The 27,480-nt window shown below is 47.2% G+C and overlaps 1 protein-coding gene across 4 annotated transcripts; it reads right to left on the bottom strand.

Moving 5' to 3' along the window:
* Positions 1 to 8: 8 nt before the first annotated feature.
* Positions 9 to 27,480, bottom strand: CSF3R (colony stimulating factor 3 receptor). Of its 4 annotated transcripts, XM_081872422.1 has the most exons (17): positions 27,369 to 27,480; positions 26,410 to 26,500; positions 21,380 to 21,490; positions 20,286 to 20,588; positions 17,816 to 17,939; positions 16,335 to 16,525; positions 15,966 to 16,120; positions 13,430 to 13,601; positions 12,077 to 12,159; positions 11,165 to 11,378; positions 9,869 to 10,078; positions 6,814 to 6,915; positions 5,674 to 5,820; positions 4,149 to 4,289; positions 3,252 to 3,342; positions 2,336 to 2,417; positions 9 to 1,642 (listed from the first exon to the last, which is right to left on the bottom strand). In XM_081872422.1, exons 3-17 carry the CDS (start codon positions 21,462 to 21,464, stop codon positions 1,127 to 1,129), a joined length of 2,616 nt encoding a protein of 871 aa, XP_081728548.1. In that variant the 5' UTR covers positions 21,465 to 21,490; positions 26,410 to 26,500; positions 27,369 to 27,480; the 3' UTR covers positions 9 to 1,126. The 4 variants fall into 4 exon arrangements, with proteins under 4 accessions (XP_081728548.1, XP_081728547.1, XP_081728550.1 ...); XM_081872421.1 differs by lacking the exon at positions 27,369 to 27,480 and having other exon boundaries at positions 26,410 to 26,931; XM_081872424.1 differs by lacking the exon at positions 27,369 to 27,480 and having other exon boundaries at positions 20,286 to 20,585; positions 26,410 to 26,931.

Raw genomic sequence — 27,480 nt, 5'->3', positions numbered from 1 at the left:
ACAAGGAGAACTGTGGAGCACTTTTAATTTGCAATGTTCCATATACATGATAAATAAACAGCAGCAGTGGGTGTAAACACGTTGAAGAAAACTGGCGTTCCCAACCCTACTTCTGGGAACATTCATCCCCTTTGACTTCCTGCTCAGGCTGTGCTAAACAGGGAAAAACCCGTTTCCCCTTCTCAGTTCTCCAAGCTGCTCCTTGGTTTCCCCTCCAAACCCTTTCAGGCAAAAAATGACATTTTGTGGGCACCCTTGTTTCCTGCTACAGAAGGAGCAACACAGTATTTCCTTTGCACAATACGACTTTATGCTGGCATGTACCCTGGCCTGACCTTTTGCATTTTTGTGACGACTGCGATGGCTTTTAGCAAACAAAGCTGACTGATGAAATGAGAAAGGAGCAACTTCATGATGATTCTAAGTTTCTCAGGCTGCTCTTTTTCTCATGCCTCTTCCTTTCCCTCCTCCCCACCTTGGGAGGTTCTGGATTGTGGCTCTCATCAGCTGGCACTGTGCTTTCTGCAGCTTCTCCACGGCTGCTCCTTCTTTCACAACACCTTTGTACCGCAGAGGCAGATGTCCCCAGAAATGGGGCCAGCTCAGGGAGTTTGCCTTTAGGTATGGGCTGCCCCTGTTTTTCTGAGCCGCAGAGGAAGAGAAGGGAGTCTCCATTTGCAGGTGCTTGGTAGACTTGAGGTGGGAGGTGGGTTGTCCATGCAGGTCCAGGGTCACAGCAGCAGGGGACAGCACGAGGTCATCAGCAGGGGTTGAATAGGGGGCCACAGTTATGGAAAGGGGAAAGAACCCAAGGCAGGGCTCCTTGCAGTTCTGTCTCTTCTTGGTTCGAAATGGAGGAAGCTGCCTTATACTGACCTTCTGCATGCAAAGCAGATGTTCTTCCACTGAGATACACCCCTTCCCCTAAAGGGGAGCAAAAGGCATCACTCAGGAAATGCCACCCCAACATCCGCTCCACTTTCTTAGACTCTCTAGGGTGACACAAAATCTAGGTGGCTGAATGTTTGGCTGGAATAATTCAGTGCTTCCTCCAGTGAAGGAGGAGAAGAAGAATGCAAGAAGCCACAAGCAGCTCCAGTTTGATGCTCTCCCTGTCAGTCAGGTTCTACAGTTTTCGGAAGTTGCTCAGGTCTTCATCCCCATCAATTTTGAGGCCCTGGAGCAATGGGAAATCTAACAGGGCCCTGTCCAGGAAAACGGCATCCTCCTGACAACTGTAGTCAAGCTCTCTGTTTGGATGGTCGCTGTGAAACCACAGGTTCTCGTAGGGCTTTGGGCTTGGTGTCCTGTCGCTTAGGAGGGGCTGCGTAGAGTTGGAGCGCGTGTAGAAACTGGGCGAGGCCTTCTGTTGGCTGCAGTAGCTGTCCACAAACACCTTTGCGTACTGGACAGACTCTGGGCTGTTCACGTAAGAGGCTGGCGCTGGGTCACCGGTTAGCAAAGTGGTCTCAGCATCAGCCACATAAGATTCCAAGGAGGCTGTCATTGACCCATCCTCCAGGGCCTTAGCAGGCTCCCCCTTACCACAGGAAAGGCATTTCTTCTCATCCGCTTCAATCACCAAGATGGCCGAAACAACAACAGGGCTGAGCTCGCACGACTTTGGAGCCTGGAGGATCTCCTGGGAAAGAAGGCAGTAGGTCAAGTTAACAGCTAATGGCTACAGTACAGGTCACCTCCCTGTTGGGTGAGAGGAAAGGCCCATCATCCCTTGAGGTGGAATAACCAATTCCGGTGAGGCCTCAGAATCAGATGATCTCTGAACATGAAGGCTTTGCAGTGTTGGTCCTCATAGCTAGAAAACTCCAATAATCTTGGATTCATCCATGTATTCATCTGGACCAGTTGTCTCCAACCTGGTGCCCTCTGGACACTTTGGACCTCCACTCCCATCAGCATAGCCATATGGTGCTGGTGCTGGTGCCAGTGATGGCTGCAGCTGATGGAAGTTGTGGTCGAATTTGGCTTGAAGACAGGAGGGTGGCAAAGGCTGACCTAAGACGAACAAAGCACAGCTGAGGCCCATGTCCTTAAACATCCCTGGTCTGTGGCTGCTGACCTTTGGGGTCAGTATGTGCTGATACCTAGCTGTGGCTACTACATGATGTGGGGCTTGTGATGTGCAGAACTCAGGGTGGGTCAGGACAGAGGGGCTGCCCATGTTCCCAGCCGTGCCACCTGCCCATGACTCACACTGCAGGTGAGATGTGTGTAAAATGTGGGTCAGTATTCCGAAAGGCCTACGCAGGTAGGGGAGGAATAGGAGGGGCAGCAGGCCAAGCCCAAGAGATTCCACCCCCCACACTACATTTACCTCTTGCAGGATGGCTGGTGCCCATTTGCCAAGGCTGCTGTTGGCTGGGTCAGGGACGCTGGGCCAGAACTGGGTTTTCATCCTGTGGGTCACGTGAGAGAGAGATATCTGGTGAGAGTCAACATCCCAGGAGGTAAGTGTTTAGGCTGACTGGACATCCCACAAAAGGCAGGATGTTATTGCTTTCGCTGAGTCAGCCTGATTCCCATTCAACCACTAAGGGCCCAGCTTATTGCTCCGCCTTTAATTCCCCATTGTCCCACCCTCTCCAACTACTACTGTCCCACACTTTCTCCTCCCTAAATCCTGATATTCGCTATGCTTTGAAATCCAAATAGGAGAGCAACATCAATTGCATAGGAAATCTCCATCCTTTGAAATCCACACTTATCTGAATTTTGTGATGTAGTTATCCACTCAAACAATGTTCACAAAAGTACATAAAAAGCTCGCACAAAAATGAATATATTAGTGAAATTAACATACACAACTGCATTATATTTTTGCACAAATGTGTACGTCAGTCAAAAGAGTACAGTATATAAAATATGTTTGTTAGGAGAAATTCATATTAAAATGCTGATGAATTTTAATGAGGATTTTTTAAAATTGCAAATTGCTGCAAAATGTGGAGAACTGAACTTAAGATTGGGAAAATGAGAAACCTAAATAAGTGAAATTGACTGATCCTTCCCTCCCTACTCTGAGTCCCGCCTCATTCTTTCTCCTTGTCCTTTGCTTTCATGCTCATTCCCTGCTTCTTCCCTACTTACATGCCAAGCCCTGGTCTCTTCCTTTCCTCCTCCTGCAAATATCTCACTTCCTATCTGAGGCCCTCTGGGCAACAACTCTGTTTCCTCATCTGCTCTCAGAGATGACAAGCAGGATGAGTTCTGCAGCTCTTCCCAACACTCACCTCTTGCTCTTCTGAAAACAGATGACCAGGACAATAATTGCAAGCAAGAGGAGCCCAATCAGCATGTAGACAAAGGGGAGGTCCATGTCATCTGGAAGAGAGAGATCACAGAGGAGTAAGCCCAGGTGATAGTGGTGGCATGTTAAGAGGACCTTCCGCATTTGGGGCTGGAGGAGAGAGAGGAGGATGGGGTGCACTTGGGCTTGTTCAGCCTTGCAATGTGAGCCACAATGCATGTCAGGAATGTGCTCCCCCCGAGTGCAGCAGAAGAGTCAGCCTCAGAAATTGAGCTAAGTGAGCAGGGGGCCAACTCTGCAAATAAGAGCTGGTTGTCAGAGTCCAGAAAGGGCAGTCTGGCCCCACTCCTTCCCAGGGAAGATGCTGTTAGCTCCCAAGGAGAGGAAGAGTTGGAAGGTGGCCAGAGCATTGCCAGGCAACCAGCAGATAAGCCAGAGTCTGGGGCTGTGTCTTCTGGGAGTGGGGAGGAGACAGGCCAGCCATTCAGTCCCCGTACTAGGAGACTGGAGAAGCTCAGAGAACAATGGAAGGGAAGGAGAAGATAGGTAGGATTTTGGCATTCTTTCTGTTGGGGAAGGGACAATGATTCAGACTGATCAACTACTGTTAATGATAGCAGGTGGGAAGCTGTGTTCTGGATGTGTTTTTCTTGTAAATAAACTTACATAAAACTGACAGAGAGTCCTTGCTGCTTATCAGGCTGCTTGCCTGCCAGATCGTTATAATGCAGCCAGTTCACATGTGGCACTCTCTCCTCCTGGGGTTTCCAGCAACTGGTATTCAGAAGCATTGCTACCCCCAAGTGTGGAGGCAGAGCATGGGGACAGCCCACCGCCCCCATGAACCCAGCCCCACCCTCCGTCCTATGGTTCTCCTTACCAATCGCCTTGGTATAGAACGTAAGGATGGTACCGTTGGTGCTCCCACCCACTGTTGAGGCCATGATGTGCACCCTGTACATTCTGGAAGGCCAGAGACCCACGATGGTGAAGGTGTCGACTGAAGAGTTCACGACAGCACCTAGGAAAAAGGCAGTCATGTTTAGCCCCCCCCCCAGGGTGAAAGTGTAGCTGAGGCAGGGGGCTCTGAGGCCAGAGGGTGGGTGGATTTCACAAAAGGCCACCTGGCAACGCTTCGGACAATGTGGCCCCTAGTCTAACCTATGAAAGCTGGTGTCACCGTAAATTTTACCAACATGACTCATGTTGTTCTGGCCCAGTAGGTTTTAGAAACTATACAAAACCCTATTCAGTAGAAGTTATAGCACTGTATATGCTTTGATAGGCAACCTACATGTGAAGGGATATAGAAAGGTATAGAAGAGATTGTGAAAGGATGTAGTGAGGAGAATCTGCTTCCTCGGACTGTATAATGTGTCGAGATTGTGCAGGAAAATCTCACTCTTGAGGTACATAGCCTGATAGTAAGTAGGCACCCTGTTCTTCACTGAATCAGACATCCAGCTCTCACGATGCAGGTACACTTTTCCTCCAAGAACTGGTTCACCCACACTTCTGTTTCCCCCGCAATTTCTTCCATTTGTCTGGAGATTTCTAGCCATGGGTCCAAGAGGTTTCTTTTTTTTGTTTCACTGCTTTCCCCATGAAAACCCACCGTTTATTGCTGAATCAGAACGAACGCCGATCTGCAACAAACCCAATCGACGTTTGTTCCAACTGAGCAGTAAACAGTGGGCTTTTCTGAGGAAAGTGGCAGGACAACAAAACAAAACAAAAACAGAACCTATCAAATACATGACTAGAAAGAAACAGAAGTGTGCATGAGCCCAACGTGACTTAATTTCTACGCATGCATAAAGCTAAGGTAAGGGAAAGCCTCGGTATAAGCCTGGGTCATTTTTAGGCTGGTGGACTCCACTTCTGTGGGTTTTCCAGAGGCTGCTGCTATGACCAAGGAATTATCCACACTTATATCTTGCCCCACTCATTCCAGGCACAGGCCTGTGTTTAAAAGTTCTGTGTCTGAGCATCCCCTGCCCCCGAGAGCTTTCCCTCAAAAACCTGCTCTTTAGCACTCAATCGGAGCAAACAGTAGTAGCTCCAGAACAAAAACAAAAAAACAGGGGCCTTCGGACATGGAGCTTTAAAATGCAGAGCATGCCTAGAAAGAGCAGAGGACAGGTGGGTGTGGATAAGCCCCAGGTAAAGTTGTCTTAAACATCATAATGGTGGGGCTGTTGAAGAAATCCACTGCACCTCCAGGCCTGTTGACCAGAGGTGAAGTTAGACACCCAGCCATCTGTGCAGCAATGCAGATCCCTTCTTCCAGCCCAACTTGAGCTCTCCTTGTCCACTGGCCTGGCAATTTAGGGTCCTCCCACCCTTTGCTGGGAGGATATGAAGTGACACAAGTGGGAGGGGCTGAATGTATGGGTGTGACTCACTTTTCAGGTCCTCGTTGGTGCCGTTCCAGAAAATGGTGTAGTTGGTGATGAAGCCATGCCGCTTTTCAACCGGGATGGGTTCCCAGTGAAGCTGAGCTGTGGACTTACTGATACTCCCTGGGTGGAGTTTGGGGGTGTCAGATGGAGCTGCAGAAGGAGAAAAGGTGGGTTATTATTATTGCAAGCAGCAAACCAGGCTCACCAGGAGGCTGCAGGGGGACTGATGGGTTTTATTAGGGCAGATTCACAGCATAGTTTTGAAGCACATGGCTTTCCCCAAAGAATCCTGGGAATGGTAGTTGGAGTCCCAGCTCTGTGAGACTCCAGTTCCCAGGATTTTGGGGGGAGGGGTTAGGCACTTTAAAGGCACACTGGGTGTGCTTTAATCACATGGTGTGAATCCACCCTGAGAAAGGCAATCTGGACCAAGGCTTGCTAGCAGTCATCCCTGGAAGCTGCTCTTAGTTCTACATCTCAGAAAGATAGTTCCTGAACATGTGCAGAGTATCTTTCCAGCACCACTGTACATCCACAAGCACCCCCTAACCCAATCAGAGGAAGTGGCATCCAAAAAGGTTTAGGGTTAACTCAAATACTAGCATGGGAATTTATAATTTTGGAAATTAAGTTGTGGGGCATGAATATCTTGGGGGGCGGGGGCGGGAATCCTCCAAGGGGACCATCCAGAGATGTCTTTGCTATGATTCATTTGTGTGTTCTCATGATGGTATCAGGGCAGTTATAAGCGATTCCAATACTCTTTGGGGCAGACTTACTGCTTTGTTTCCAATCAGTGCATATCAGGGTTTGTCTTGCTTTTGCTGCACAATAGCACAAGAGTTCCCCTCTGCCTCCAGACAGCAACAATATGGTAACACTGGTGAAGCTCTGCAGCACAACTAATAAAGCAGAATGGCGTGTGGATGGTCCAACATAAATCCACCACTAATGCACTATTATTGAATCAGTTAGAAGCTGCAGAAAAGAACCTCCCCCCTGCAACCACCCACTTCAGTCTGGATGGTTCCCAAGATGCTGAACGAAGACAGTTTTGTTGGAAGGAAGATAGTTTTATGCATCTAAATAAAACTGCGCATCCCCAGATGATGGCAGCTGAGCAGAAGCAGGGGGAGGCCATACCTTTCTGCCTGGTGTAAACTTCCAAACACTGGGGCATCCCCACTCTGTCCCTGTAGAGTGGGTAGATGGAGATGTTGTAGCGTTGAAAAGGTTTCACGTTTTCTGAAAGAGAGAAGGGGAAGGTTGTCCGTGGATGTGAGAATGGGAGCCAGAAGATCAGAAGGTGAGCTTGTCACTGGGCCTGAAGAACAATCTATAATAATAATAATAATAATAATAATTTATTATTTGTACCCCGCCCATCTGGCTGGGTTTCCCCAGCCACTCTGGGCGGCTTCCAACAGAGATAAAAAATACACTAAAATGTCACATATTAAAAACTTCCCTGAACAGGGCTGCCTTCAGATGTCTTCTGAATGTCAGGTAGTTGTCCATCGCCTTGACATCCGATGGGAGGGCATTCCACAGGGCGGGCGCCACCACCGAGAAGGCCCTCTGCCTGGTTCCCTGCAACTTGGCCTCTCGCAGTGAGGGAACCGCCAGAAGGCCCTCGGAGCTGGACCTCAGTGTCCGGGCAGAACGATGGGGGAGGAGACGCTCCTTCAGATATACTGGACTGAGGCCATTTAGGGCTTTAAAGGTCAGCACCAACACTTTGAATTGTGCTCGGAAACGTACTGGGAGCCAATGTAGGTCTTTCAAGACCGGTGTTATATGGTCTCGGCGGCCGCTCCCAGTCACCAGTCTAGCTGCCGCATTCTGTATTAGTTGTAGTTTCCGGGTCACCTTCAAAGGTAGCCCCACGTAGAGCGCATTGCAGTAGTCCAAGCGGGAGATAACCAGAGCATGTACCACTCTGGCGAGACAGTCCGCAGGCAGATAGGGTCTCAGCCTACGTACCAGATGGAGCTGGTAAACAGCTGCCCTGGATACAGATTTGACCTGTGCCTCCATGGACAGCTGTGAGTCCAAAATGACTCCCAGGCTGCGCACCTGGTCCTTCAGGGGCACAGTTACCGCATTCAGGACCAGGGAATCCTCCACACCTGCCCGCCTCCTGTCCCCCAAAAACAGTACTTCTGTCTTGTCAGGATTCAACCTCAATCTGTTAGCCGCCATCCATCCTCCAACCGCCTCCAGACACTCACACAGGACCTTTACTGCCTTCACTGGTTCTGATTTAAAAGAGAGGTAGAGCTGGGTATCATCTGCATACTGATGAACACCCAGCCCAAACCTCCTGATGATCGCTCCCAGCGGCTGCATGTAGATGTTGAAAAGCATGGGGGAGAGGACAGAACCCTGAGGCACCCCACAAGTGAGCGGCCAGGGGTCTGAACACTCATCCCCCACCACCACTTTCTGAACACGGCCCAGGAGGAAGGAGCGGAACCACTGTATGACAGTGCCCCCAGCTCCCAGCCCCTCAAGACGGTCCAGAAGGATGTCATGGTCGATGGTATCAAACGCCGCTGAGAGATCCAGCAGAACTAGGAAACAGCTCTCACCTTTGTCCCTAGCCCGCCGGAGATCATCAACCAGTGCGACCAAGGCAGTTTCAGTCCCATGATGAGGCCTGAATCCCGACTGGAAGGGATCCAAATGGTCCGCTTCTTCCAGGCGTGCCTGGAGTTGTTCAGCAACCACTCGCTCAATCACCTTGCCCAAGAATGGGAGGTTTGAGACTGGGCGATAATTGGCCATCGTGGCCGCATCTAAAGATGGTTTTTTAAGAAGCGGTTTAATAACCGCCTCTTTCAGCGGGTCTGGGAAGGCTCCCTCACGGAGGGAAGCATTCACCACCCCACGAAGCCCATCGCCCAGTCCTTCCCGGCTAGCTTTTATAAGCCAGGATGGGCAAGGATCCAGGAGACAGGTGGTTGGCTTCACTCGTCCAAGCAGCCTGTCCACATCCTCGGAGGTAACAGATTGAAATTGATCCCACACAACTTGACCAGACAGGACTCTAGCACTCTCCCGCCCCGGCCCTGCTCCCACGGTGGAGTCTACTTCTTCCCGAATCTGAGCGATTTTATCTGCAAAAAAATTTGCAAAATCATTGCAGGAGAACATGTGGCCCGTACTGGGCCCCGATGTTACAGGTGGTTCCGCTAAATTGCGAACCACCTGAAAGAGTCTCCTGCTGCTGTTTTCTGCAGATGCAATAGAGGCGGTGAAGAAAGTCTTCTTCGCCGTCGCTATCGCCACTTGGTAGGCTCGACGTTGAGCTCTAACCCGTGTCCGGTCAGATTCAGAATGAGTTATCCGCCACCGGCGCTCTAGCCGTCTCAACGATTGTTTCATTGCCCTCAGATCCGTGGAAAACCACGGGGCTCTCCGGGCTTCATGCAATCGGAGAGGGCGCTTCGGAGCCAAACAGTCAATAGCCCTGGTTAACTCCACATTCCAGCGGGCCACCAGGGAATCGGCTGAAAGGCCATCAACATGGGATAAAGCATCCCCAACCACTCTCTGGAAACCATTTGGATCCATTAAGTGGCGGGGGCGGACCATCCGAATCGGTCCCACCTCCCTGCAGAGGGGATGGGTCGCGGAGAAGTCCAGTTGCACCAGGAAGTGATCTGACCATGGCACTTCTTTCGTTTCGCTTTTACTTAGTGTCAGATCACCAACATCCGTAGAGGTAAACACCAGGTCCAAGGCATGTCCGCGGCTATGGGTTGGGCCAGACTTATTCAGGGACAGCCCCATGGAGGCCATGCTTTCCACGAAGTCCCGAGCGGCCCCTTGTAAGGTCGTGTCGGCATGGATGTTAAAATCCCCTAGGACGACCAAGCTAGGTGTCTCCAGGAGAACATCCGCCACGACCTGAAGCAGCTCGGGCAGGGAATCCTTGGTGCAGCGGGGAGGTCGGTACACCAAAAGGAATCCTGTACTGCCCCTATTGCCCAACTTCCAGAACATGCACTCAGAAAACTGGGTCTTCCCAATAGGACGCCTGGTGCAAACATCTAGGATGATATGTACCCATTTCACAGAAAAGAGTGTGGAGGGACTCTCAGCTCTCCTACCCCACTAACGGGCATCCCTCTTCTGTCTCCCAAGCGGCTCTTCCAATGGATGAAAGGGCTCCAGCCCTCTCTCTCCCTCTCACCTTGGATCAGAGCACGTGTGATGGTGCCACTCTGCACTTTGGTCCATCGCATGTTGTTGTGACCGTGGGTGCCATCGGATGGGTCTTCCGCCGAGGTCATGCTGCGCCACTCAATGATGTAGCCCCTGGCTGGTGTCGCTGGGGGATCCCAGTGCACCCAGATGCTTGTCTCGTTGTGAGGGGAGGCCTGGAACTTGGGCACGGGTTGACCTACGGACAGTATCAGAAGATGCAGGGGAGATGGTTAGAATTATAGGCAAGAGAGCATAGGAAGGCAAACTGGTGATGGGGTGGGGGGAATCATAGAGTGATGAAAATGACCCCAAGGGTCAGAATCACAGCTTAAGAACCTCTGACAGATGGCCACCCAACCTCTGCTTAAAAGCCTCCAGTGAAAGAAGACTCCCTCGGAAGGTGGTGGACTCTCCTTCACTGGAGGATTTTAAGCAGAGGTTGGACGTCAGGGATTCCTCAGCTGTGATTCCTGAAATGGCAGGGGGTTGGACCAGATGATTATCAGATCCCATTTGACTTTACAATTCTACGATTCTGTGATTCTAACTCTTGAGGTAGCTTGTTCCACTTTCAAACGGCTCTCATGGTCAGAAAGGCAGCGGACTGTCCTTTGTTGGAGGTTTTAAGCAGCGGTTGGATGGCTATCTGTCAGTTGTGACTCCTGCGTTGCAGAAGGTTAGACTAAATGACCCTTTGGCTCCCTTCCAACTCTACAATTCTACAATTCTATACGATCTCCACACAGTACATATGTGTGCTTGGAGATGGCAATTGGCCTCTTTATCATTGCTGTGCCTTAGTCGTGAAAGACCTGTGCAAGACCTCAGTATAAGCTTTTTTAAAATCCTAAAAATCCAAAGCACAACCCCCTTTTGCCCATTTCTCCCATCCTGTACCTATCTTTGGAAAATCTTTGGATAGGTACGGAAATACCTGTGTGTGTTCTCCAAAGAGAAGATAACGAATGGAGAGAGGGAGAGAGAGAGAGGAGTCCTTGAGGTGAGGGGCTTGCGCACCCACCCTGATACCCTCGGTCAAGTTGCATCCATTAGTGTGGATGACAAGCAGTAGAACAGAGATGAATATCCAGGATGGGAAAAAACCCCAGAAAACTGTGGCACACAGAAAAACCAAGCCCCAAGACTTGTGGAGAGGGAAACCCAAAAATCCTGCAGCTGGCAGGGAATACGCTCATATTCTTAAGACAGTGAATGTATTGAAAAAGGTGTGTAAAAGTGACTCCTTGCAGGAGAGCTGTCCCCAGGTTGAGGAGGCTCCTACCTTTCTTCTCAGACAAGTAGACTTCAGTGGGCTGAGATGAGCCTTTAGCGTTGTAGGCCATGAGATAAATCTTCTGGGTTCCAAGTGGAAGTGAGAAAGTGCAGCATGTCTCAGAGGTGTTGCACAGTGGTGATGGCTCCCCGCTGTGCCGCCGGGTGCTGAGGGTGGCCATGTAACCCAAGATTTTCCCATGGGCCTCATTGGGTTTCATTGGCTGCACAATAAGAACAGAAGAACATAAGAAGAGCCTGCTGGATCAGGCCCATGGCCCATCTAGTCCAGAATCTTTTTTTCACAGTGGCCAGCCAGATGCCACAGTGGGAAACTCGCAAGCAGGATTCAAGCACAAGAGCCCTCTCTCCTCCTGTGGTTTCCAGTATTCAGAAGCATTGCTGCCTCCAGCTGTGGAGGCAGAGCAGAGTCATCATGGCTAATAACCACCGACAGCCCCCTCCTCCATGAATTAGTCTAATCCTCTTTTAAAGCCATTAAATTTGGTGGCCATCACTGCATCCTGTGGCAGCGAGTTGCATAGTTTAACTATGTTTAGCTGCGTGACGAAGTCCTTTCATTTATCTGACCTGACCTGAATCTCCCAACATTTCTTGATTGCCCACTTTACTGTAAGGGGTTGCTTGCTTAACGAGTGAATCAAAAGTGCACATTATATCCAACATGGGAGGGAGCAGAAGACCCTGGATTAGCCTCTTGCACCTTATGATGATGCCTCCTAAGACTGCAAGACACAGATCTCATGAGGGCTTCTTCCCTTGCACAAGCTGGTGCCCTCCAGATGTTTTGGAATGGTCAGATTGGAGCTGATGTGAGTTGTAGTCCAAAACATCTGGAAGGCACCAGGTTGCGGGAGGTTGGTTGGCCTTGAGGTCTGCAATGTAGTCCCCCGCCCCTCACCTTCCACAACAGCTGCACTTCCGTTCTTGCCTCTGCCTCCCTGGTCTTCACTTTCCACCAGGCATCAAGCTCTCCTGAAGGCGCTGGAAGAGAAAAAGAGACTTTGGGTCCATCTACACTGGAGTTTAATGTGAATTTGAAGTTGCTTGTGTCTCTCTTGTTTTTGTTGTGGTAGGGGCCACACCGTATCCTCATTAAACTGGCAGCCCACACTCCCACCACCGCTAAATTTGGAATTTCCCATCCATGGGAAGAAAATTCAGTATAGGCCCAGGCTGTCTGAAGGACCCTATTCTCCCATACAAACCTTCCCTGGGTTCTGTGATCTTTGGGGAAGACCTTTCTCTTAGTCCCAACACCATCATAGGCACACTTGGTGGGGATGTGGGAGAGGGGCTTCTTGGTGGCTGCTCCCAGACTCTCAAACTCCTTCCTTAGAGACGCTAGATTGGCTCCTTGTAGTCCTTCTACCGGCAGCTGAAGACCTTTTTATTCCAATAGGCCTTTGGGAACTGACTCTTTTTCAATAGCTTTTAATACTGCTATGCTGTTTTATTATCTGTATTTTAACAGAGCTGTTTTTTTATATTGTCTTAATTCTATTAATTATTGTTATTATTAATAATAACATCCTGCCCTTTTGTCAGATCAGTACTCAAGGCATAAATTAAAACAACACAGATAAAATACGGAAGTCTAAAAACATACGGAAGATAATGATTCGAAAGTAATTAAACTCTTATCTATTGTATGTTTTTAGCCTTCCGTATTTTATCTGTGTTGTTTTAATTTGTGCCTTGAGTACTGATCTGAAAAAAGGAGATTATTGTTAATAATAACAACAATAATACAAAATTGCAAGTTACCTGACTGTGGGTACACTGAACTGCCTTGTGTGGGTGGCTGGGTTTTTTTTACACATGTGGTGGAAAGTGATCCTTTCCTGGGCGCTGCCTTTCATGGCACCCCTGACTTCCATTTTGTTTCCGTCAGCCCAAACGAAAAAAGGTAGCCTGTTGTTTTTCAATGGTTGTTGCTGGAGGTATCTTGGCGGTCCTTTTATTTTTGAAACTGCTCTTGAACAGAACAGCTGTATGAAAGCATGGGCAGATAAACTCTTTCCCTCCATGGTTTGAGGCCGGATCGGTTCTGAGGCTGCCTCCCAGCAACTCCTCCTCACTCAACTCAAAACCCTTCAATAGCACAGGGAACAGAGGAACCCCTGGTTTCTTATTTGGATGAGCTTCCCAGTTGAGAGCTTAGGAGGGGCTGTGGACTAGCCCCCTGCCCTGCATCCCTCTTGACAACAGGGCCACAGGATTTCAGAAGAAACTGCCCCTCCGTTCCACCCACCTTTCTCATGGGTGGTGAAGTTCACCATTGGACTCCAGTCACTCCAGTAGCCGGCTCCACCAAATCTCTGGCAGCGCATCTGGAAGTGGTAGAGGGTCCCAAAGAGGAAGCCGCAGTGCCGCACACGCCACACTTCCTGCCTTTCCCAGGTGGGGTTGGTGATATTGTGGACCTGGGAGGTGAAAAGCGAGAATGAGAATGAGCTGTGATTCCTGTATTGCAGGGGCTTGGACTGGGTGGGCCCCTTCCACCTCTACAATTCTACAAAGAATAACAGCCAATCGTCCAAGGCTGCTGTGCCATTGGCCCCTTGGGTGTAGGGATGGAAGGATCTGCCAGGTTCACTTCTCTCCCTTTCTCATTTTCCCAATCTGAATGCAGCTCTCCAGCAATCTGCGCCTTAACAAAAATCCTTTTTGGAAACCCTTAAGTGTTAGAGGAAGGTTACCAGATGTCCCCGTTTCCCAGGGACAGTCCCCAGATTTACAAATCAGTCCCCTGACAAAATCCATCCCTTTCAGCTGAAGTTGAATTGTCCCTGGATTCATTGAAAAAAACCTGGTAACCTTATGTTAGAGTGGAAATTTATCCTACTAAACACACTTTCTGTCTGCAGTTTTGAGTAATGTACATACTTTGTAAGCACTTTCCCCTAAAATAAAGCATTTTTCTTTGTTGTTTTCATTAATATATTCTTTGTAATTAACACTTTCCCCAAATTCTTTGTAATTAACACTTTCCCCAAATAAATGCATTTTGGTAAACAATGGTCAATCGGAAAACTGCATCACAAAATCTGGATATGTGCAATTTTCAAAGTTCTTATATCGTTTCAAAAAGTGCAAATTTAATAGATTTGGCTTTCAATGTGAATGAAATAGAACTTCTCCTTGACCCCTGTGTTCAGAGCCCAGCCTTCACCAACTCTTTGCCCTTGGCCAGCACAGCCATGCTGGCTGGGCTGATGGGAATTATAGTCCATAATGGCTCCATTGGCTTGGGCTGGTGATGGTTGCAGTCCAGAATGGCTGCCTTGGCTAGTGTTGATGAGAGTTGTAGTCTGGAACATCTGGAGGGCATCTGACTGGCAAAGGCTGCCTCAGACATCACTGGTAAGGTATGGTGAGAGAGCACCAGCAAAGAGGAGTGACTTGCACCCTTGATGCTCCAGTAACAGGGGAACTGGACCACTGCAAGCCCCAAACCAGGCTGTGCTTGGCAGGATGACTAATCGTAGCTAATTGTGGGTGAGCTGATCTGGAGGAAAAATAGCTCAGTTGCATATTTGCATATTTGAACAGCAGGGCTACCACTGGAGCAAAAGAAAAAGCAGCAACAGAAGCTGGCAGAGCCAACATGAGGCTGATGAGCCCCTGGCTTGCCGGTTGCCAGGGAACAGCCTGGGAAAGAAGTGTGAAGATAAGGGACCAGGTGCTGTGTGTGTGTTTTAGGGATGATGGATGTGACACAGGACAGGAGTGAAGGAGAACAGGTATTTTTCCATCTTGTCATTATTCTGGTCTCAAGCATATCAAGAAATACCTAAAATTATTAAATCATCTGTTCAGGTCTCCCCACAACTATCATTATTGAATATGTGGAGGGACAACATGAAAACATGCTGCACAAAGAACTTTTGACATGGATGCTACCAGCAGCTAGGATCCAAGCGCCCAGCAGTGGAAAACCCTGAGAAATCTACATTTGTCTTTTTGGTATAAGAACTTATGGACTTCATATATTTGCATGTTTCCAGGAGGCTGAAGGATTCAGAATACTTCTGTGTCACCTGGTGGGACTTTATTTCCTATGCTTCTTAGAAGCTCAGCATCCACCATCCACGTCAGCTTGGGAAATATGCCTTGATTTATATTGATGTGCCAGCATTTCTTCTCTGATTATTTATGGTTTGTTTGCTTAGCATACAGTATGAAGTAATACCCTGTTATTGCACTTTCGGGTTGGTAAATATGGGAATAAATGAGTAAATAAAACAGTCATCAAGGGGTTAACAGCAAAGCCAAGCACGTCCTGGGGGTTGAGGGTGTGCTTTCTCTTGCATCAAAAAGCTGCTCTTGAATGAGAGCTAGGAACCTCCTTCAGCCCTTGAATGAGAGCTAGGAACCCCCTTCAGCAATGGAACTGGGTGTGTGCGCAGCAGGGGGAGGCCTGCTCTGATCTCCAGGCTCCCTGTTCGGAAGAGATACTTGAAGTATAGGTGGGTTCCCATGAGGCAAGACACAGCAATAACAGCAAGAACCTTTACTGAACTACATAACTAGGAAACAGGGGCAAAGCAACTGCTTATATACATTGCTGAAAGCCTGGGCCACTCCCACTCCCAACGTGATTGGCTGTCTAAACTTCCAAGCTGTGAATCACGACTCAGAGTTCAAGGGCCAATGGCAGAGGCCCAAATCCTGAAATGTTCTGTGACTGGACATCATGTATCGAATCAGAATACAGGGGCTCAGAATCCTTAGTCCAGACTCAAGCTCAGGCAAACACAAACCACTGAATACATAGCAATACTCACCAGCTTCCACTCCTGGTTGCCCTCTGCCTGGTAGCTCAGGTCACATAACTGGTGCATGTGCTCGCTGTCTCTCCCTGCTTCCCACATGACAGATATGCAGTCAGTCTCCTTGGGGATGGACTGCATGGCGTGGATGGTTGGGGGGTCCAACTTGGCTGAAATGAGAAGTGCAGGGCAAAAAGCTAAGGCAAGGGCAGTGGTGTGTGTGTTAAAGTCTGATCTTGAAGGTCTGATCTAGCCAGGCTTTTCTTCTATGGCAAGCCTCAGCTAGCATTTGCATCTTTCATTTCCAAACTTCCCACCTCAGGCAGAAGTGCTGCAAAAAGATGCAAAGTCAGGGCGGACTCCGCTGCCTCTGCCTCCACACACCTAAATCGATGGGGTCTGCACACAGCGGCTCAGAGCCCACTTCTCCCAGGGCGTTGTTCACCGACAGCCAGAAAATCATGGGGTGGTAGAGCAGGAGGTTCTCTCGGCTGATGGTGCAGGAGTTCTGCCCAGGCAGTGGGGTGCAGCTTGCGGGGACGGCCTCTGTGGGGACTTCACACACCCCCTGGTTCCTGGAACACCAAGAGAGCAGTCAGTCAGTGGCTGCCAGAGGAGGAAGTACCTTTGACTTCTCTGTGGTCCCACCATGCGCAGGGGTGGGTGAAATGGGGCACTGAACTCCACAAATCAGTGCCTTAATGTGCTCGTGCTAGGTGACTCAGTTCAAGGAGGTACAAAACTGCCAAATTTTACAGACCCTCTAAGTATCCCTATTTTCCAGGGATGTCCCTGATTTAGAGAAGCCACCCTGGTTTCTGATTTGATCCCGGAATGTCCTGCTTTTGCTTAGGATGTCCCTATTTTCATTGGATAAATGTTGGAGGGCATGGAGTTACTTGACCCCTGAGCTGTCTGAAGGCAATCCTGTATAGGGAAGGTTTATTTTTTAAAAAAAGTTTAATGTTTTATTATGTTTTTATATACAAGGTTTGACCATGTGAATGGTCACAGAAATCAGCGAGAAATATTCGAACAGACAATCAGCATCGGAAAACCATGAAATGCTTACAAATGTGTACGGCGATGAAGCTGTAACTCAAAAGACAGTGGTTTAAGTGTTTTCGTGAAGGGCAGCAAACCATCGAAGATGACCCTCCGTCTGGCAGACCATCGACAAGCAGAACAGCGGCAAATGTTGACAGAGTTCGTGAGTTATTGATGTGGGATCTGTGTTTGTCCCGGAAGAATTGCATATTCCGTGTGAAATAGTTACTGAGGTTACTGAGTTGTCCCACCCTCCATATTCTCCTGATCTGGCCCCACTGGATTTCTTTCTTTTTGCGAAACTGAAATCTGCACCGAAAGGCCACAGATTTTCCAACATTTCACATGTCCAAGTTGCTGTGATGAGGGAACTGAAAGCAGTATGAAGAGGACTTCTCCAGAAGTTTCCAACAGTTCCACGAATGTTGTCAACAGTGCATTGTATCAGAGGGGGTCTACTCTGAAGGCCTGTATTTCTCGCTGTCTGATTTCTGTGACCATTCACCAAACTTTCTGGTCACACCTTGTATGTTGGAAGCTGCCCAGAGTGGTTGGGGCAGCCCAATAAGATGTGTGAGGTATAAATAGTAAAATTATCATTATGGAATGAGACGTCCCTATTTTCATCAGAGAAATGTTGGAGGGTATGATTTTACAATCTTCATTCTCATTGTCTGGCCACCAGCCCAAACTTTTGGCATTTCCCATAAGATGATCTGTCAACTGGCCTAGAGGTTCAAAGCCAGGGTCAGAATGTGGGAGACAAAGTTCCCCCACTGCCCACACTCCACACTATTAAAAAAATTATATTTCCTTACCGGTATCCCTTCAAGGCCACACTGACTGGGAGGAAGCTGTCTTGCCCAGGGTCCCACCGGCACGTGAGGTTCTTCGTGGTGACATTCATAACGCAGGTGAGGTTTTGGGGTTGTGCTGGAGGATCTGAATGGCGGGAAAGGGGGACGGAAGAAGAGAAGGAAATGAATTGCATCCCTGCATTCAGTGGGGCTGAACTGAGATCTGCATCTGCCACCCAATGAAATTTGAATTCTGTGTTTGAGATTTGTCTCTGATATTTCACAGTGGACATACAATGGAATTTCAGACAAACACTTCTTTTCCCAGTAGCAGCACTTGAGATGAGGCAGTTTATAAAATTACATATTTGATACCTACCAAAAACATAGCAATCAACAGATGCCAATAAATCTAAAGCACTGGAATGCTATGGGGAAAAATAAAATGCAAAACTTGGCTGGTAAAAGATAATAAATGTTCCCCATTTTTTTAATATTCATTCTGGTTCTGTCAGAAAGGAATTGTCATCCAGGGCAGATCAGTTAGGGACCCTGGTAATTTCTCCCTTCACCTGAAGAATACAGCTTGGCTCATTTACTAAAATCCTCTGGAACTATCTGCTTGGGATATGCTACAGTCTCATTTGCAATGGTTTCCACAAGAAGAATATGGTTGCTTTCCTGAGTTTTGACTAGAGAGATGGTAGAGTGGATCACATCACAGTAGACCCTTTGCTAACTTTACAGGCTACCAGTCAGGCTCAGCCCAATATCTTTTGCTGCCTGAGGCAAAGGGGCCTGATCCACATGTTGAAGCTGACCTGACAGGCAGCCAAGTCTTCCTTCAACACTAGCAATGGGACAATGCCTGCCACCCCACCTGTGGACAGCAAACTGTGGGGGCACATACCACTTTAATCTCTGATGCCTCACCGCCACTGTCCACTCACCAGGGTTTGCCACCTCACTCTGCCTCTTGGTAGGGCCGGGCTTGTTACCAATTGGCTTCTGGGTTCAATTAAAGGTGCTGGTTTTGACTTTTTAAATCTTAAATACTCTGGGACTAGAATAGCTCAAGAAGTGTCCCTACCTCCTGACAATGAACACTTAGTTCTACTTCAAAAGACTCACCACCAGACAAGACGCAGGCTCTTTGGGGGGTTGTGCTGCTCCTAATCTAGGGTCAGCTTCCTAAGAGAGGTACTCTTGGCCCCCATTGCTTCTTTTTAAATAATTTTTGTTAATTTTTTGTTTTACAATTTAAAGTAAAGTAAAGGGTAAAGGGACCCCTGACCGTTAGGTCCAGTCGTGGCCGACTCTGGGGTTGCGGCTCTCAACTTGCTTTATTGGCTGAGGGAGCTGGTGGCCAGCAGGACTAAGCCGCTTCTGGCGAACCAGAGCAGCGCACAGAAACGCTGCTTACCTTCCCGCCGGAGTGGTACCTATTTATCTACTAGCACTTTGACGTGCTTTTGAACTGCTAGGTTGGCAGGAGCAGGGACTGAGCAACAGGAGCTCACCCTGTCGCGGGGATTTGAACCGTCGACCTTCTGATTGGCAAGTCCTAGGCTTTGTGGTTTAACCCACAGCGCCACCCGCGTCCCTATGACAATTTAAAGTACCGGTACTCATTTTTACATCCTTAAGATATCAATGACTTCCATGGTTCATTCTACATATCACAAATCCCTGCATATTTAACAAAAACTATACCATTCAGTATTCCATTATTGCATCCATCAAAACTTAATTACACTGTTGAATTTATCTTAATGTTGCTAGCGTTTTCAGCTGTACACAGTTATTTCCCATAAATTCAATAAACGTTTTCCAATTTTCTCTAAACATATGTTCTTCTTGTTTGCTTATTCTACATGTTAAGTCTGCAAGCTGCGCATATTCTGTCAACTTAAGTTGCCATTCTTTTTTGGTTGGGACCTCGCTTGTTTTCCATTTTTGGGCTAACAGAACATGGGCCGCAGGAGTGGCATACATACACAACCTTTTATGACACCTGGGAATTTAAGTCTGAATTATTCCCAACAGGAAGGATTCTGGGTTTTTGGAGGGGAAAATACTTTTATACATTTTTTTCCAATTTATTATGGATCATTTCCCAACACTCTTTTACCCTTCTACAAGCCCACCACATATGAAAGAACGTTCCCTCTACGTCTTTGCATCTCCAGCACATCTGATTCAGTCCTATACATCTTAGCAAGCCTACTTGGAGCTAAATACCATCTGTAAATCATTTTCAAGTAGTTCTCCTTTTAATGCAGAGGTTTTACCCCAGTGGACTTTCCCGGGATTCCCTTGTTAACGAGGATTTCCTTTTACTGTTGCTTTTTGGAAGTTTTGCACTGATCATGATTTTCCTGCTTTTATCATTGTAAACCACCTTGATTCTTTTGTTAAAATGAATGCCCACGTATATCAAAGATGCCTCCTGCCCCATGTCCCTTGCTCTGCAGCACCAGGGTGCACTTACATCCTGCACGAATCTGGATGACCTTCATCATCTGTGGCTTCTGTTTCCTCTTTACATAGCAGCTCAGAGTGGTCACAGTCTCATTGATGGGCCCGATGGTGATGTTGGAGACCTCTAACCCATTGTGTAAACTGTACTGGGTCCCTGTCAGGAACTCTTCGTCCAGTTTCCACATCATCTGGATTTCTTCATCGTCTCGGATGAGGCAGGAGCTTCTCCAGATGGTGCAAGAAGCTCTTGCTGTGGATCCCAAGAGAACCACTGGGGAGTCTGTGGTGATGCTGCTGCAGGCCAAGGATCCTGCTGGGCAAGGAGAGAAAGACTTATTGATTTATCCCATCTGTATCCCACCTTTGCTCCAAGGAATCTCAAGGCGGCTTACGTAGGTCTCCTCCTCCCTGGCTTATCCTCACAACAACCCCATGAGGTAGGTTAGGCTGAGAGAGGCAGTGACCAGCACAAGGTCACCAGGAAAGATTCATGGCTGAATGGGGACTGGAACCCTGATCTCCCAGGTCCTAGTCTGACGCTCTAACCACCATGCAACGCATAGGCTTGGGAAAGCAACATGGCTCTCACCAAACCTTACAAATCCACCTGTTGCTGCAGCTGTGGCAAAATGCACTACTACAGCTGTTTGTGGTTGGTGGCACATGCAATTGTGAATACTTTGACACAGCTGTTTATTCTATACTGTTAAGTATGATGATGAATTCTATTTAAGTACCCCTTTTTAATCTTTTGTACGACTTCCTTGGAAAGTGGTGGACTCTTTTGCCTTGGAGGTTTTTAATGAGAGGTTGGATTATATATTTACGTGTGATTCCTGCATTACAGGAACTTGGGGTCCCTTCCAACTCTACAATTTTATAATTCTGCACTTATGCAGTATATTGTTTATTATATTGCTGTGTTGTCAAGCAGCCTGTGGCCTTTTAAAAAAAGTTAAACTTTTTTTTGTACTTTGCTGTAAGGAAAAATCTATGATTCTATTAAATGAAAAAGAAAGAAAGAAAAGGGAATCAGCTGCACATCACCTGTTGTTCAATTATGCCCCAGATTGGCCCCATCTAGACAGCAGAATGGCAACCTACCTCCTGGGAGCAGAAAGAAGCAGGCAGAGCAACCCAGAAGCAGCATCATTTGCCCCCTGGACCAGGGCTTCTTAGGGCTTGCCATGGTGTTGCTCAGGGTTCTGGCATCACCTGGAATCCAGAGAGAAACACTTTCAGGCACTTAGAACTTCGAAATCCCTTCATGACACTATGGCGGGGGAGGGGGATGTTTTCACCTCACGTGATTGGCAATAAATGCTGCCAGTCCTAAACCTAGGTGGGATTTACCCTGGAGGAAGGGGACACATCTAATAAGAAGGTGCGCAGTTAGAATTTCACCACCTTTTGCATTGCACAAAGAGGATTATCATGAGGCATTAGCACCTGCTAGGCAATGTTCTGGGCTGCTCTGTGCCCTCTGCATTCGGTTTCAGGCATGCCAAAAATATCCATGACCTGGCTTTAGAAGTTCTGTGTCCCATCTTTGGGACACAGGAAGAACAGAAGACGCAGAGGCTGTGATGAGACAATGCAGTTGCAAAGTGTTGTTAATCCTTAAGATTGACATAAGAAGTGACATTTATCCAACCGTGTTAGAAAAGTTGTTGTTTCTGTGTGCTAGCAAGTCTCATGTTTACAATTAAAGAGAGCCAGATATAGCCAAACAGGTTTTTGTGTATGTGTCGTTAGGGAAGTGTACTGAAAAGTCCTGGATGAACAAATTAATAACAAGAAGGCATATGAACACCCCACAAGCAAATAAATATAGATGCAGTTCTCCAGCCAATGTGTATAAAAATACATATTTTAGGAGAAAACTTCAAATTTTTCACTTATCCAGATTTTGTGAAGCAGTTCTTCAACTGGCCAATGTTTACCAAAATGCATTTATTAGGGGAAAGTGTGCAAAAAGATGCCTGCATTAGTGAAAACAGCATAAGCTTGCATTATTTTTGGAGAAAATCTTGCAAATGTGTAAATTAGTCAAGACTACATACAAAATTGTGCATATCAGGATAAATTTGCACTGAAATGCTTACAGAGGGTTGTAACCAATGTCAGTTCTACCATGAGTAGAGCCTTTGAAATTTATGAACGTGGGTGCATTGATTTCAGTGGGTCTCTTCTGAGTAGGACTTAGGGCTTATCCACGCTTTCTTTAGTCCCTCTTTTTTTAAAAACAACAATAACAGCAGCAGCAGCAACATAAAATCAGAATGGACCATGATGATAATCTAGTCCAATGCAGGAATCTTCTTTCCAGAATTGTCAGAAGGTCAATCAGACAATAGAAACCTCTTACTATTTGGAGATTGGGGTGGCATGTAACAACAGGGATTGCAGCTAACGTCATGTTAATGTATTTTTAATTTTAATGTATTTTTAATCTTTGTTGGAAGCCGCCCAGAGTGGCTGGGAAAACCCAATCAGATGGGCGGGGTATAGATAATAGATTATTCTTATTCTTATTCTTATTCTTATTCTTATTCTTATTCTTATTCTTATTCTTATTCTTATTCTTATTCTTATTTGTACACAGCCTTATTTTGGATGCTATCCAATTAATCTCTGCTAGAGCTGCCCCCAGATAGCTGTACTATACAACAAGCAGGATACAGTTTGAGCAGCAGAAACTGTTATTATTGATTCAAATGAATGGTGGTCTGAAGTATAATAAAGTGTCTTTCTAGCCCTGCAATGACCAGGCAGGTGAATTTTTAACCACCTCAAAATAAATGCGCCACAGAGAGTTTTCGCAAAGATAAAGCCAGAGTACTTAAGTGGGCAACACTGTTCAATTATACAACCGCTTATGCTGTGTATGCCTTTTGATGCACACCACCAATTTAGTCAACATAATGAGCAAATTAACCTCCCTGATTGCCATAAGTTCCAGATTTGGAAAATAATAATCTCACACCTACTTGGGGGAATGAAACAGGAGCCACACCATCTGCAGAAATCGAGCTGTGTGTGCAGAAAGGGAGAAGAGAGCTCCTGAACGATGTCATTTATGTAGCGATTAAGTAAGAGTGGGGCTAAAACGCAGCCTTGTTTTACGCCACCCTTGATATCAATACTGAATCTGAAAGGCAGTTTGCAAGTCCGGTTCAGGTGTCGGCATCAGCACCAGAGCAGAGCTGTTGTGTAAGAAGGGGCAGGTGTTGATTCGCTGTTGGTCAACTGAATCAAAGGCAGGTGTTACATAACCAATGCAACACACACACACCTTCCTGGTGGGGAGCTAATGTTCTTCACTACCCTTTTTTATTTCTTTTGGAGATTGCCTCTAGTTTACATTCACATCTGCACCACACATTTATAGCACCTTCATACCACTTTAACAGTCATGGCTTACTCCAAAGAATCCTGGGAAATGCCATTTATTAAGGGTGCTAAGAGTTGTTAGGGGACCCCTTACCATAGCTGTCGACTTTTCCCTTTTCTTATGAGGAATCCTATTTGGAATAAGGGAATTTCCCTTAAAAAAAGGGAACCGTTGACAGCTATGCCCCTTACAGAGGTACAATTCCCAGCCCCATTAAATACTTCCGCTCTCAGGTTTCTTTGAGGATGGGGAAAGTAATGACTGTGAAACTAGTATAAGTGTGCTATAAATGTATGGCATGGATGTGACCTTTGTCTCTCAATCCCAGGTGTGGGAGGGTTGTGTCTGGTTAGCAAAGGAAAGGCACTCTTCACATTCTCAGAGGAATTCCCCCTTGCTGCTGCAAAGCTGAGCCTGGGATGGAAAGCAGGGTACTAATGCCTATGGTTGAAGCAGGCCTTGTAGATTTGTAACCCCCCGTCTGTCAGAGAGAAGGACTTCTGGCCTAGGCTTCTTCCTGACCTGCTAGTTTACTATATGCAGAATTTTGTGTGTGTGGCATTTAATTATGTGGGTCCCCAATGACGTTTCTGGGGTGGTGAAGGAGGCCAGACACATGCTCACCTTCTTGGTGAGAACTAAGGGGGAAAAAAGGCTAGACAAAAACAATGAGATGAATCACTGATATTGGGATAGTTCTGAAGGCCACCCCTGGTGAGCTGACAGGCAAATTAGGGATTGTCATGCTATGCCTCAAGTCTACAACTCTCTGCTCCATTTATCTTTTTTACATTAGTTATAGCAGAAAAACAACTGCTCTGAGCTCCTCACTTCTTTGAGTGGAGAAATGTTCCAGGCACTGTGCTGCTGGATTTAATTAGCTTTAGATGATAGAGAGCATCAGGCGCTTTGCACAATTTAGTTTATTTGCAGATATGTAGTTTGAACATTTTGGGAGAAAACCAAGGACACTTCTACAACAACCCCACTAATCCGGCATCGCATTCTGAGCCTGCTATTGTCAGATCCCCGACACCTGTATGTGTTGACGCTTGTAGCAAAACTAAATTATGCTGTCATAGAACTCAGAAGAAGAATCTAAAGTGCCCCAAGCTCAGCTGCTGTGATGGGTCCACCAGAATGAATGGCTAGTTCTTCCAGCAACAGATGCATGTCTGAATGCCAAGGATAAGGCACAGGGTTGTGGCAACTTCACAGGCATAAGGCTAGCTCACAGCTAGGGGAGACTGATAGAAATTTGAGTTGTGACTTGGTGCGTGGGTTAGGGCCCTATACTTAGTAGTTCTGTGGGTCGGTAGGCTAGGATCACCACTCTTAAATAACAACTCTTGCATACTTCAAAAGAGGCAAAACCCACAGGCCACCACTCATTCTTTAATGCCAGGTCTGATTGGCCTAATTGCTTGGGTACCCCACAACCATGACAAGTGGCTGGTTTCTGGAATGGTGGCTGATGTTGTGAGCAGTCATTGGCTCCCTTCATGGGTGGGTGGCATCTACAGAGGGACAAGTCAGTCAGTTTCGGTTCATCTCAGTGTCTTGTTTTCCCATCAGCTTGCGATTTGGGTTTTTTTTAATACAAAATGTCCTCGTGGAAATACGCCAGCGCTTTAGTGTGAATTTCTCCTAATGTGCACATGGTTTTCCCCAATCTACACATTCTTGCAAAAAAAAAATAAAAAAAAAATCTTCTTATTATAGCATGCATTTCTGTCTGTTATTTTCACTGATACATACATTTCAATGTATTTTATCCCAGAATATGCATTTTTGCACACATTACTTGGCTGGAGAATGACATTGCAAGATTCGGAGAAGTGCCCATTTCAAAGGGCAGCTTCATTTCGTAAAGGGTGAATTAGGGAGCTTCGCCTTTAAGTGAGAACGGAATAGATTCCTCCCTCATCCCATTGGCAAAATCCTTCACTGGTGGGAATAAGTGATCTGTCCAGGGCATGCCTGCTGCTTTCCTGCCATTTTTGTCTTTCCTAGTTGTGTGTTTTCCTCCTCTTCTGTTCCCGAGCAAGCGCTAGATACAGCACTGGCCTCTCTCTGTTCCCAACATAATGCAAGCGTAGGATTTAACAGCAATCAAACTCCTGTTTGGGGGCAAAGGAGGTACACCCCAACATTTGGTTGGAGATCCCACTTTTGTTCCCTATTAGCCATGGAGTCTAAATGGAACCTCCATGTGCTGGGGCACTCTGCCTTAATGCCAGACAAGGGGGACAAAGGGGGAAATGGTCATCCCCTCAAGCCTTACTTGTGGGTGCTGAGGGGTCTGGACTAGACAGTTCTGTGACCTAGCAAGACCATTCTTCTGATCTCTACCCCACAACTTCATTCTGGAGACGTTTCCATCACAAGCAGAGCTGTCCTGTGTCCCACATATCTGGAGCAGAGTTCCAACTATCTCCTGGTACAATGTTTAGCTCTACATGTCAGCATTACCCAGCACCAAAATGCCAGCTTGCCATTCTTCTTTGGCTGGGCATTCCCACCCACAACTGGCACACACAACTACCACCTAACAGAGGAAGAAGGGGTAATAATGCCCTGTGAGCCCCAGAACATATTTAGGACGACATTTTCTAACACAGCAGACCCTGGACAGGGCAAAACACAGTCATAATCTGACGACACAACTGAGCACATGGCCCCATGCATTGAGTGGCAAGCAATTAAAAAATAAAAAATATCTGGGATCCCCAGAACTTACCTCTGCTTATTTTCCATGGACTCTCTGTTCATTCTGGGAAATGGCGACGCTGGAGATTGGAGTGGAATCACCTGCCAATGTGCTGCCTCCCCTCAATAAGTTTGTAAAGAGAGAGTGGGGGAAACACACAAAATTCTGCTTCCCAGCTCAAGGACTGCCGTTACTCCGCTCCTCTCTCTCGCCCTCTCAGCAAGGTAATTGCAAAATGCTTCTCCAAAGGCGTTATCTGCCCAACAGTGTCTCTCAGGAAGGAAGGAACTGTGTGGCTGGCACACTCACACACACATGCCACGCAGGGCTGGGAGAGGCAGCCCCTGCCTCAACTTCCCCAACCTTCACAGCTTTATAGGGGCTTTGCAATGTGCAGGCGGTGTGGCAATCTCCATCACCTTTGCTGTCAGGCAGAGACGGCTCAGAAACTGTCAGAGCAGAGACAGCCGCATGGGTGATCTTCGGGAGGTGGGGGGCAGAAAGGTGTGACTGGGCCTGACTGTGCAGCCCAGCAAGATCTATTAGGATTTAGACTAGTGGTCCCCAAACTTTTTTGGGCCACCGTCCTCTTGGTTCCATAAACTCATCCCCAGTGCCCCTTACCATACGCTGTTAAAAAACATAATTCATAATAGTTTGCATGACCCACAAAGGAAGATAACAGCACAATAAAATTCAAAGCAGTCACAATTAATTGCACATTTATTCAAAATCCAATTAAAACCATTTTGTTTAATTCAGTCAACAGATCTTGTGATAGTCTGATAGTCATTTACACCTGCAGGAGCCCCCTGCTACCCTTTTGGCTCTTAGTGTCCCCCCCCCCAGACAATCCCACAGCCCCCAAAGGGGAGGTACTGCCTGCTGACCCTGCTCTGTTAGCAAGGGGGATCAGGAGTAGTTTATAAAATAAAATAAAATAAAATTGAAGTGTGCAGATGATTATGAAAAATCGTCAAGAGACTCACTTGATAAAATTGATTCGGAACTGTGTGTTAGGTTCCCTGCAATCTCTCCTTAGCGTCAGAGCTGTTGTTGTGCTGCCCCAGAAAGCTCCCAAATTGCAACTTGCTTGGGGGA

The sequence above is a fragment of the Podarcis erhardii genome, assembly GCF_964252035.2.
Source record: "Podarcis erhardii genome assembly, chromosome: 7".
In the NCBI taxonomy this organism is placed as follows: Eukaryota; Metazoa; Chordata; class Lepidosauria; order Squamata; family Lacertidae; genus Podarcis; species Podarcis erhardii.
Note: the sequence above shows the minus strand (reverse complement) of the source record. Positions and strands in the feature narration are given on the sequence as shown.

Bases quoted from the DNA above. Each gene is read 5' to 3' on its own strand.
- CSF3R (XM_081872422.1), bottom strand. From the start codon at position 21,464: ATGGCAAGCCCTAAGAAGCCCTGGTCCAGGGGGCAAATGATGCTGCTT. The intron at 17,940-20,285 runs GTAAGTGCACCC...CCCGCCATTCAG, and splicing joins CATCCAGATTCGTGCAGGAT to ATCCTCCAGCACAACCCCAA. The intron at 12,160-13,429 runs GTGGGTGGAACG...TTTCTCTTCCAG, and splicing joins CTTCACCACCCATGAGAAAG to CGCCTTCAGGAGAGCTTGAT.